Source organism: Mastomys coucha, unplaced genomic scaffold (genome assembly GCF_008632895.1).
Source record: "Mastomys coucha isolate ucsf_1 unplaced genomic scaffold, UCSF_Mcou_1 pScaffold22, whole genome shotgun sequence".
Lineage (NCBI taxonomy): Eukaryota > Metazoa > Chordata > Mammalia > Rodentia > Muridae > Mastomys > Mastomys coucha.
The window spans coordinates 106,751,039-106,762,944 of NW_022196905.1; the positions used below are offsets into that span (position 1 = coordinate 106,751,039).

The window sequence follows — 11,906 nt, forward strand, 5'->3', positions numbered from 1 at the left end:
GGGGGGAGTTCATTAAAAAAACCAAAAAACCAAAAACACTTAGGGCTGGGCAGATGGCTTACCAGGTGACAGCCTTACACGAGGCAGCCTGAGCCATCCTGGGACCCCACAGTGGAGGTGAACACCAACTCCTCAAAGTTGTCTTCTGATGCCCACAAGCATACCACAGCAGTTGTACACACATGAATTCTTTAAAACCGTTTCTAATGTCGGGGTGGGGGGTGCTGGAGAGATGCTCGGTGGTTACAAGCACTCGCTGCTCTTGCAGAGGACCCAGGTTCAGTTCCCAGCAGCTGCAGGGGAGTCCACACATGGCACACACAGACACATAAATAAAAATCTTCCAAATTTTTAAATATAAGCCGAGGGCTACAGTGCAGAGAACAGGCCTAGCTGTTAGGTGTTAGCTCAGTCCATCACTAACACCTAAACAAAGTGTGACTGACTTGCAGACACACAACACACACAGTCAGTGTCCAGCACACACGCACGGCTCTATCACATTTCCCTCCAAGGCACTTTTATACAGTGAGTTGTTTCCCCACCACCCTCCCTGAAGGGTGAAGGGCTTTCAGTGCAGAAACTATGTGGCAAGGTGAGAGGTAAAAATCTCCCAGCAGTGCCAGGCTGATGGAAACTCCAGTCTGACATATAATCATATGACACTCATATAATCAGTGACACAGGACTGACTTGCACAAGCTGTTAACACAGCTGAGGAAAAGCAAGTGTGACACACACACCTAATGCACACCCACCCAGCAGCAATGCCTGCAACACACACACACATGCCATAATAAACACACACTCAGCTGCAATGCAAAAGGCTTCTGTAAGAACTTCAGTTTAATAAACAAAACTAAATGGAGGAACTCAACTTTGCACTAGACATGGCATTTAGACATGAGTGAACAGAGGGCTTGGGTCTCCAGTCATCAGGCAAAGAAAATGGTCCAGAGCGGCTGGTACACAATTCCTATGAACAAATGTCGCAGACATTCCACTTCTAAGGAACATAAAACAGTCAGTGTCAATTACAAATACATAATAGAAAAACTCATAGCCTCTTTGGACAAAAACCCATCAAGCATGTCTTCTGTGATGTCCCGCACTTCTCTCAATAGGCCATTCTGATGAGTGACAAGCTCTTCCAATCCATCTTTCACACTTAAAGAGTGATGGGCACTCGTGCTGTGCAGGGCGGGGAAGGGGGTTCGTAGAAAAAGGGCCAGAGGCGGTGAAAGTATCAGGACAAGTTGGCCTCGAAAGCCACGTCCCTCCTTGTTAGGACACTAACGTACCTTGGGACAGCCTGTAGAGCGATCAGCCTCCACCCTCAATGTGAGGGAACACTCCTCACCGCCATGTTCAACATAGGCTCTCCCTTCCCATCTATACCAGAGGAGAGTCTGTGGGAGCGCAGGTAAGTGCACGGCCCTTCTGCCTCCAGGGCCCAAGGCGGCCAGCCCGGGCAGCCTGATGGAGTAGGTAAGGCATTTCCCATCTCAGAGTCCTGCTCACTTTCTCAGAAGCAACTTCGCAAAATCAGCATTGGACATCTTAGGAGCCTCGGTGGCCACAGAGGAGGTGACTGCCAGCCCTGGAGCTGGGCCATTCTCAGCCTGAGGAGCAGCACTCTGGCGCTGCAGAGCTCGAGGAAGAAGAGAGAGCTGGGTCCTTCCCTTCCCGCGCCTAGAAGAGCAAACATAATGACTCTGGCATCACAGACTCATGGCCCCAGCCGGACTGAGATGCTGGGATCATCAGGCCAAGTCAGAACTGTGACAACTGTTGCTGGCCCAGCATGCACAGCTGAGTTCCAACCTTATACCAAGAAAAGAGAGCACAGGAACATGAGGCACTTGATCCCAGCTAGGAAGTGGGGGGCACTTGAACAAGCTTCCTTCTTTACAGTTCTGACAATGAGCATCGCTACAGCAAGTCATGGAGGTGACAAAATGATGGCCACCTCTCCAATCTCAAAAGGCCTGGCACTATCAGTTCCTTCTCTCAGTGACCTGAGCAGCACAGCCTTGTGGGGATGACAGCTGCCCTGCAGACTTGGAACCAAGCAGGTGCCGGTTCTGTCTTAGCATGGAAACTGCCATAACACATACTGCCTCGGGGCTCACCAGACAGACACTTGTGATCCCAGCTCTGTTGGAGACTGAAACCCTGTTTCAAAATGTCAAAAGCACAGTGCAGCCATGCTAGCTAGGTTTGCTAACTTGAGACATGCTAGAACTATCTGGGAAGAGGGAACTTCCATCAAGAAAATGCCTCCACCAGATTAAGCCTGTACACAAGTCAGCAGAGCACTTTGCTCGATTAGTGATTGGTGTAGGAGGTCCTGGTCCCTGGGGGTGGGGCCTTCCCTTGGCAGGGGTCCTGCGTTATATGAGAAAGCAGGCTGGGGCTTTCCCAGGACCCAACAGTGGGTGGCTCCTAACAACCTGTAATTACAGTTCTGGGCTCCGCAGGTACTGCACACACATCTTTCCTATGTGTAGGCATGCATTCATGCAGGAAAACACCAATACACATAAAAATAAAAGACAGTGATATTAAAAAAAAGAAAAGCAAGCAAGCAGGCAGGCTGAGGGTCTGGAGAGATGGCTCAGGGGTTAAGGGCACTGGCTGCTCTTGCAGATGACCCATGTTAGATTCCCAGCATCCATAAATAAGGTGCTGACAAACCATTTATAACTACAGTTCTAGGGGATCTGATGCCCTCTTTTGGCCTCTGTGGGCACTGCACACATGTGGTACACAGACACATGTGCAGGCAAGATAACATAACATAAATGTAAATAACAAAATATTTTAAGAAAGCAAGCTGTGCTAAACATGATGAGAAAGCCATTGAGCAGCATGGCCTCTGCCTCAGTTCCTACCTATGGGCTCCTCCCTTGACTCCCTCTGATGATGGACTGACTATGTACATGGTAGGCTAAAGAGCCCTTTCTTCCCCATGGTCTTTATTTTTGGTTTTTGTTTTTCGAGACAGGGTTTCTCTGTGTAGTCCTGGTTGTTCTGGAATTCGCTCTGTACACCAGGCTGGCCTCAAAGTCAGAAATCCACCTGCCTCTGCCTCCCAAGTGCTGGGATTAAAGGTGTGCACCACCACTGCCCGGCAAAAGTACACATAGCTGCTGAAGCCCAGGATTGAACCAGGGACCTTTTAGATCTTCAGTCTAATGTTCTCCCAACTGAGCTATTTCGGCCCCCTCTTCCCCATGGTCTTTATCACCAGGACCAAAAACCTATCACTTGCCTAGAACTCACAAGGCCATGGTGGGCTGGCAGACACCACAGCATGCCACCAGAGCTGCTTCCCTCTGGAGACTTGCTTTGCACATCTACGGCCAGTGAAACCAAAGACCACACTCAGAGCAGCAGGTCCTGGCTTTTGTGACCTGACTCTCTGACCCTCAGCAATGGCCAGGACAAATCTGCACTTAACAGCAACAGACACTTACGCTCCATATGTCTGCCGTGGGCCCATGGGGGCCCCTGGTGCTGTCTTCACTTCTGGCTTCTCTGGAACTCTCCGCTGAGGGGGATTGCTGATGGCCACCTTGATGACATTCTCTTTGATGGCCATGCCGTCCATCTTCATCACTGCCTGAGACGCCTGGGACTCATTTTCATATTCCACATATGCCAGGCCCTAAAACATACAGCGCACAGCCAGGTTAGGTGAGAGGCACCCATCAGCAGTGACCCCCTCCTGTCCCCGAATGCTGCCGTCCAGGGTACAGATTTACCCCTCGACCAACTGTTTGACTGGCTGTCACTGACCGAAATCTGAAAAGCCTCTCACACTGTGCTTGCCCCAAAGAAAGAAACTGTGAGCCCAACAAACACAGCAGGGGAGGAGGCGAGAGCAGACCACAGCTCCCTGTCCTCCCACTCGCCACTGTGAGTAGAGTCAGAGCTTGAAAGGTGCATCCAGCTCAAGCAACAGAGCCAAGCCTGCCTGTGCCCACTCACCTTTGGCTTGCCAGCCCTGTTAGTGACCAGCCTGAGGTCCTTGACGGTGCCATGAGCTTTACAAATGTCTTCGAGCTCCTCTTTGGTACAGGAAAAGGGCAAGCCCGAGATGAAGAGCTTGTGTTTCTCCAGGGTGGTGCTGTATCTGAACACCTGCAAAAAAGGCAAAGCCGTGGTTCAGGCGGGCGGCAGGCCTCAGCATGTGTGAGTCTGCACAGGCACACTGAGCCACACCTGGTCTCAGAGACTCACATGACAAAATCACCTGGGCGCACCACCTCTGTAAATGGCCATCCACTGAACACAGGTGAGGGTCACTCTTGCCACCCTCGTAAGCACCCAAAAGAAAGCAGCCATCCTTCCAAACACTAACTATGGCCATTACCAATCAAGAGGCAGCCGCTCAAAGTGACCAAGCCATGAGGCAGCCTGAGCTCCGCACAGCCTTGCTGCTGTCAGCAAGCAGCCCTTGTGGGCTCCAGGCACTAGGCACTGCCTAACTGGCAGCCCACCCTAGAGACATCCTTCTTCAAAATTGTACCTTAAAATCAGGGTTTTTGCTCTTATCCACACAGGGGGACACAAACATCGGCCTTCCTTCCACATTCTTCCTGTCCAGCTCCAGGGCCTGCCGGGCTGACTTCTCCTCTTTAAACTCCACATAGCAGTAGCCCCGGAAGTCTCCACGGTTGCTGAAGATTGGCCTGATCTGGACCACCTCCCCACAGGCCTCAAAGAGTGGCCTGAGCTTAACTTCTGGCTCTTCTATGCTGTAGGGCAAGTTGCTGACAAAGACAGTGACATTGTCCTTACTGCTGTCATGAGCCACCTTGGGCATCTCCCGCTTAAGGGAGGCTGCCTTCTCTTTCTGCTTGGAAGGAGGAGCAACGTCTATTGTTAAGCATTTCCCAGAGAGTTCTGTTTCTTCCTCCATAGCTGAAGCCGCTCCAGAGGGCAAACTGTTCTCCATCCTTCTGCGTTTGGAAGGCTGTTCTGCAGGCATTCAAAAGAGAAACACAGGCAGTTAACCATGCCTGCACTCCCTCAGCACCGGCATGTCCCACCACAGACAAACTGCATTGTGTACACAAGAGGAACAAACACCACACCCTACAGTGTGGGCCAAATTTACATTCCAGCAAAGGTGCTACATCCATGAAACCAAGAACAAAAATGCCCACCATCCAGTCACCAATGCTAAGTCAGGAATCCCACACCTGTCAGCAGAATGCAGAGCCCCTCTCCCTCATCCTCAAGTCAGCCATGAAGAACAGAACTGGGAAGTGGTTCCAAAGCCCGAAAGTGACTGCCCCACACACGCCCTTCTCCTGCATCCTGCCAGAGGACATGGGCTGGGCTTGGATGACCTCCACAACTGCCTCAAGAAGTGACACAGGGCTTGGACACAGAACATAAGTTTTCAACTGGGTCTTTAGCACAGAGTCACCACTGAGAGAAATGGCAGCTGGTGACAGTGCTGAGGACTGGTTATGAATCCTGACTGAGCCGGGGTAGTGCAAGTGCTCCCTCTGAGGAAACCAAGCCACTCTTGCAGAGTTAAGAGGCTCGATGTTACACACGTGCAGCCCTGTCCTCGTGTGATGTTACCTTCCTCCTCATCGCCCCACTCTTTCTCATCATCCTCGTCCGCCTTGCGCTTATCTGCGCCTCGAGTCTTTTTCTTCTTTTTCAGGGCTTTCTTCTCTGCCCTCACCTTCTTCCGCTGCTCGGCCTTTTCTTCCTCCTGCTGTACGAGAGCTGCTTCCTTCTCTGCAGCCTAGTAACGAGAGGGCAGGGTGTTCTGGAAGCTATGTCATGCTGACTGGCTGCCTTGTAAGATAGAGTAGGAACTCTCATACAATACACAATCATATGAACACAGCAAGGAGGAGACTCATAAATCATATACTTTCAATACACACCACAATCGTAGCACACCAAGAAAAAGAGGAGTCAGGCAGTCCTAAAGCAGGCCGTCTGCCGCTGTGACAGAAGCTGACAAGAGCCCCGAGGAGAACAGGTTAACCTGAGCTCACACTGCAGCCATTTACAAATCTATAGTGGGGCTTAGGATGGGACCCTGAAGCAGCTAGTGCCATCCATAGACAAGAGAAGGAATGTCTGTAGGCTGTGCATGGCCCATTCTTTTTATTTCATTTCAGAACTTAGCCAAGAGACAGCGCTGCTGTGTACTGTATGAGAGTTCCTACTCTATCTTACAAGGCAGCCAGTCAACACGACACACCCACATTTAGGATGGGTCTTCCCACCTCAGTTAATCCAACTCCAAAAATCCCAGCAGGCGTAAGCAAGTCAGAGATGCTCACACTCCACTCAAGGCCTATTATGGCTCCTTTAAAAACTTGATTCTTGATCGAATTCCCCCAGTCTCCCTTCCAGTCCTCTTGGATCCCAGCCCCACATCTCTCTCAACTATACTAACTCTGTCCATCTGTCTGTCTACCTGTCTTTTTTCCCATCGAGTCCTACTGGTACCACGGGTGTGTCCAGTGTCCATCCAGTGGAAGGGGCAATCTATCCTAGGCTACACCCTGAAAGGAGACTGAAGGCCCCTCCCAGTAGCCATCAATTGCCAACAGCTTCCAGGAGAGGCTCTGTGAGCTCCTCTGAGGTTTCTGTGTGATCTAGTGTGATCAATTCCTATTGAGTCCAAAGCTTTAAGTGAAGCTACAAATGGCAAAGGGTAAATTTAAATAGTGACCCAAATGCTTTTTAACTAGTATCTTATGAAGGGGCTGAGGGGATAGTCAGTGGTTACAAGCACCAGCTGCTCTTCATAGGACCAGGCTCAATATCCAGCACCCCTATGGCAGCTCACAACTGTCTGACACTCCAGTCCCAGGATCTGATGCCCTCTTGTGGCCACTGTGGGCACTGCCCACACATGGTGCAGACATCCATGTAGACAAAAGACCCAAAGCAAGCCAAGGTGGCAGAACAGTGCAGTTCCCAACCCTCAGGAAGCATTGCTGTCACCTTCATTCTCTGCTCGTTCACTCGAGCCAAGCGAGTCTCCGTTTTCTGAATGGCTAGATCCCAATCTTCTAAGGTCCCTGGAGAGACAGAAAAGCAGAGCTCTGATACAGCCACTTCTAGGCTGCAGCAGTGTTCCCTGACCCCACTACTCCAGAGCACACAGCAACCTTCACAAGAACTGCAGCAGCTCTTGCTTTAAGACAATGCACACCATCAGGCTCCAAGTTTGTAATTCCAATAGACCTTTTCCTTCCAAAGACAGACTTAAAAACAAAAATCTGACAGTATAAGCTCTTGATGGTAAAGATTATAAAAACATGCCAATGCAAAGTGCATGTGAACTTGAGAGCCGGGGGAGCCACTCCAGTGTGCTGGCAACTGATTCTCTGATTGATCTGCAGGTCTCAGTCTCACCCTAATCCAGAAGGGTCCCATGAAAGAGAAACCCATGCTGTCTTCCAGAGCTCTATTGCTATGGCTTAGACCAACATGATCGTGGCTCCAGAGCCCTGTCTCTCCATACTCTCCATGTGTGTTTGTGGTGCAAACCCTGCCAGAGCAGCAGTGCTCACACAGGCGCCTGCTGGCAAAGGGGGATCTGTTCCAAGTCTCATTTGGCTGTAGTAGAGTGTGAGTGTGACCCAAGGACATGGAACAAGCCTGTCACTGAGGGTTGCCTTTCTGTGCCTGCAAACTGAGAGCTACTCCAAGAGGGCTCCCTCCCACAGGCAAGCAAGCTGTCCTCACAGAGCAGACGTTTCCACTGGAGACTGCTGACCAAAGGACCACACTCCAAGCCAAAAACAAAGGCCAGGCTCCCACCTTCGGTCCTCTCCATGGTGAGCAACACTTCACAGACATGCTCAGGGTAGTCACTTGTGCACTGGACAGCTCGGTGCAGAGCCTTCCGACAGTGTTGTGTGTCACCGTGTGCCCTAGAGCAGAAAACAAACAGCTGCCATCACGGCCCGTGGCAAACACCACAGACTGGCTGCCTGCTGAGGCAGGAGAATGCAGCTTTCAGAAGCAGCACAGCGTTTTCTCTCTGGCTATAGGCCTCTGCAGTCACGGGGGAGACCCTTTCAACATGTCTTCTCTTGACCACACAGGAGCACCTGGAAATGCAGCAGCATGGGGCCAGGCCTTCTGTGCACATGGGAGAGAACAAGGCAGCTCCTGACTGCACCTGGACAAAGTTCTCTGTGGTCCACTTGAAGGCTCTGTGAACCCACGAATCCAAAATGGTTTAACTTCATGCTGAGTGAGGTCTTACCCTAAAGAGTCACGGAATGCAGATCACACTGGTGTGTTTGTGTGTGTGTGTGTGTGTGTGTGTGTGCATGCATGCATGTATTAGCACACTCAGACCTTCAGAGCAGGCAATGCTCTGGCTACTATCCGTACACCCAAGGCCTCAGGAGTCTTAATAGAGCACCCGAATGTCCTGAGGTTTTGCCACAGTGCTGGTGAGTACATGGATGGTAGGAAAGCAGTGGAGCCTCCTAGTGAGAATCTATGTACAACATGGAAGTGCACAGGCACTCCAGTGTGCACGCAAGGATGGCGCTTCCGGCAGAAAGTGGACATCACACAATTACAGCATCAGGCCAAAGGTCTATCGAGTCAAGGGGCAGAAAGACAGACAGACACTACTACTGCAAACCATAAAAGCTTGCAGACACAGTTCCTGACACATCCCACTTGGCCCTGCTGAGTTCTGCTGTCGTGGAGGGAAAACAGCAAGCTCATCTGAAGAGCTGAGAGGCTCCCCTCCCTTCCCACCTGTGTACAGGCCAGCTTCTTTATGTCTGCAATGAGAACTACAGCCCAGCAGAGAGAAGCAGACACAGACAGAGAAGCCAGGTACTTAGCTTCTCTTACTACATGAATACATTTACCAAAACATGAGACTCAGGTTTGGAGAGATGGCTCAGCAGTCAACAACTCCAGCTGCTCTGCAGCAGCACACACATGGTGGCTCACAACCAACCACCTGGGACTCTAGTTCCATGGGCCTCTGTCACCACACACCCATGTGACACACAGACGAACGTTCACGCAAACACTCGCCCACAAAAAATAAAATCATAAAAAGGTATTAAGCCAGTTGTGATGGTGCATGCCTTTGATCCCAGTAGCTGGGAGAAAAGAGGCAGGCAGATCTCTATGGATTTGAGGCTAGCCTGGCCTACATAGTAAGACCTGCCTCAAAAGAAGGAAAAAATAAATACATGTTTTGTGGTTTTTGTTTGTTTTTTAAATCCCAGACTGTGTCACAAAATTGTCTGGAGTTTGGAAAGTATAAAAATTTCTTTTTCTTTTCATTTTATTTTTTTGTTCGTTTGGTTTGGTTGGTTTAGTTGGTTGGTTTTCAAGACAAGATTTTTCTGTATAGCCCTGGTTGTCATGGAACTCACTCTGAAGACCAGGCTGGTCTTGAACTTTTTCTTTTTTCTTAAAAAAGTGTATTTATGTTAAATGCATAATTTGTCATCTTTAAAATAACTTTTATTTGCAGGCACAGTAAACTGGTCTCCCCACATAAACAGTGATGAAGTGTGAGCATTGCTTGAGAAGCTTGGCTGGTGGCAGGGTCATGAGAAACTCACTCTCTACCATACCTTTACATGCATTTTAACTATTTTAATTTTAACACCTTTTTTTTTTTTTTGGTTTTTTGAGACAGGGTTTCTCTGTTTAACTGTGGCTGTCCTGGAACTCACTCTGTAGACCAGGCTGGCCTCGAACTCAGAAATCCACCTGCCTCTGCCTCCCAAGTGCTGGGATTAAAGGTGTGCACCACCACCGCCCAGCCCTTTTAACACATTTTGTAAAATGGGAATACAAACTTTTTTAAAAAGGAAAAGGTATTAGAAATATGGTAGATTTTCAATATGTGCTGAATCAAACAGCTGCAGTGTGAGCTCATGCCTATCATCTTGGGATACACTTGGAAGGTGAATCCCCATGAGCTAGCCTGGGCTACACAGAGCCTCAATCCTGGGAGGGAGGGAGGAGGAGGACTGCAATAGTCTAGAGGGCCACAGTTCAGACACACCATGACAGAGCCCACCCTAACCCTGAGTGATGACAAGTCCAGTCTCCTAGCTGATCTGACGCTTTTCTTTTAGTGCTTTATGCCCCTGTACATAATATAATAAACAGTGACCACACCCCAGTCCAATCACGCATATTCAAAACTCAAAATCAGAAACTTAGAATTCCATGGCTTCAGGAGCGCATACAACACACACACACACACAGACACACACACACACACACACAGACACACACACACACACACCCACTGATCCAGAGACTTGCTCAGGAGCGCATACAACACACACACACACACACACACAGACACACACAGACACACACAGACACACACACACACACAGACACACACACACACACACACACACACACACACACACTGATCCAGAGACTTGCCAGCCACAGGACCTAAGGAAGGAGGGAGGTGCCCATCCCAAAGAGCAGGCTCAAGTCAGCTCAGCCCAGGCTGGATAAGGACGCCACCCACCCTGGATCACTCACCTTTCCAGGTTATAATACTCCAGCCACATGTTGGCATACTTGGCATTCCCTCTGGTCATGATGCTGTCCCAAAGCTCTCGAGCTTTCTGCATGTTATTGCACAGGCGAGCCTAAAATACGTTAACAAGATCAGTGAGGACACACCCTGAACCCCTCACGGCAATACCTACATAGGCATGTCTACAAGCTTCTTGCTCCTGACTGTCACACTAATCCCTGAAGGTCCCAGGCCCCCCTACAGCACTATCAGGCCTAACGCTCAGCTGCCTCTGGGCAGCAGCAAGCCTCCGAAGGTCTGCATATGGAGTTGCAGCTCAGTTAGCGCCTGTAGCACAGCAAGGCCCTGGTTCCAGAGTAAGAGGTTTGCTCCTGCAAACATGGGCCAGGGGTCTGCAGCACCCGGCAGCTCTGAGTAGCGATTTACTCTTCCTTCATGTCCAACAGACCTGGCTACTTGGGGAGCATCCAGAAGAAGATACAGATCCAGCAGCAGACACCAGCTCAGCTACTCAAAGTCATGTGATCTAAGCGCAGAACCTGTTTCCTTACCCTTCCAAAATCAACAAGAATCTCATCCAGAATTAACAACAAAGCTTAGTTTCATTGACCCAACCCTTCATGGAACAGGATTGGAAATTTGTAACTCTATCAGCTGGGGAAGATGGCTCCATGCTCACTTGACTCTGTGTCCCTGGCTTAGGAATCACATCGACTGTGCCTGCTATTGCTTACACAGTACATCTTCTGGACAAGGTTAGAGCTTGAGCACAGAGAGACGGGCTCATTCACAGCACCCCTCAGCAATCCTCAGGCAGCGGTGAGGGAAGGGCTGAGGTAGTGAATGGTCAACAGCCAACATCCAGGCACCAGCTGCTACGCTGCTCTAGCTGGGAAAATTTTCAGCAGGAAAACAAAGCAAGCACAGCACACCAGGTAAGCACAAATCCTTTAGGCTCTGGAGCACAGCTCAGATCCTGCCCTAATCTTCATGGGTGCGGCACAAGCCTTCAGAGGAGGAGGAGGAGGGTGGGACAGATCTATGAAGATGCTCACCTCAACCCTAGCCCAGCTCTGCATGATCAGGCAGCTTGGATCTCCACTCTCGCTGAAACCTTCCAGAACGGAATGGGACAATTAGGATGACTATAAAGCAAGCCCCCGGCCAGGAAGAGTGGCTCCAAAGCAACAACAGGCAAGGCAGCTGGGTGGACAGCGGGCTGGGCCACTTACGCTCCTCAACCTCCTGCTGCAGATACTCCAGGGCGCGCGTGAACATGGATCGCAGCTCTTCCAGCTCCTTGCTAGAGTCTGTTGGGAAAGGTGAGTAGAACTTCCTAAAGCCACCAAAGCCGACATTT

At 50.1% G+C, this 11,906-nt stretch overlaps 1 protein-coding gene across 1 annotated transcript in view; it reads right to left on the reverse strand.

The window, feature by feature from the left end:
- Nucleotides 1-828: 828 nt before the first annotated feature.
- Nucleotides 829-11,906, reverse strand: part of Sart3 (spliceosome associated factor 3, U4/U6 recycling protein) — a 32,163-nt gene continuing 21,085 nt past the window's right edge. The window contains exons 10-19 of the mRNA XM_031337452.1: nt 11,779-11,856; nt 11,602-11,660; nt 10,549-10,658; nt 7,813-7,925; nt 6,991-7,067; nt 5,602-5,770; nt 4,535-4,986; nt 3,994-4,146; nt 3,480-3,670; nt 829-1,692 (exon numbers count right to left, since the gene is read on the reverse strand). Of these exons, the coding sequence (XP_031193312.1) occupies nt 1,518-1,692; nt 3,480-3,670; nt 3,994-4,146; nt 4,535-4,986; nt 5,602-5,770; nt 6,991-7,067; nt 7,813-7,925; nt 10,549-10,658; nt 11,602-11,660; nt 11,779-11,856 (1,577 nt within the window). The 3' untranslated portion in view covers nt 829-1,517. The remainder of the gene's footprint in view (nt 1,693-3,479; nt 3,671-3,993; nt 4,147-4,534; nt 4,987-5,601; nt 5,771-6,990; nt 7,068-7,812; nt 7,926-10,548; nt 10,659-11,601; nt 11,661-11,778; nt 11,857-11,906) is intronic.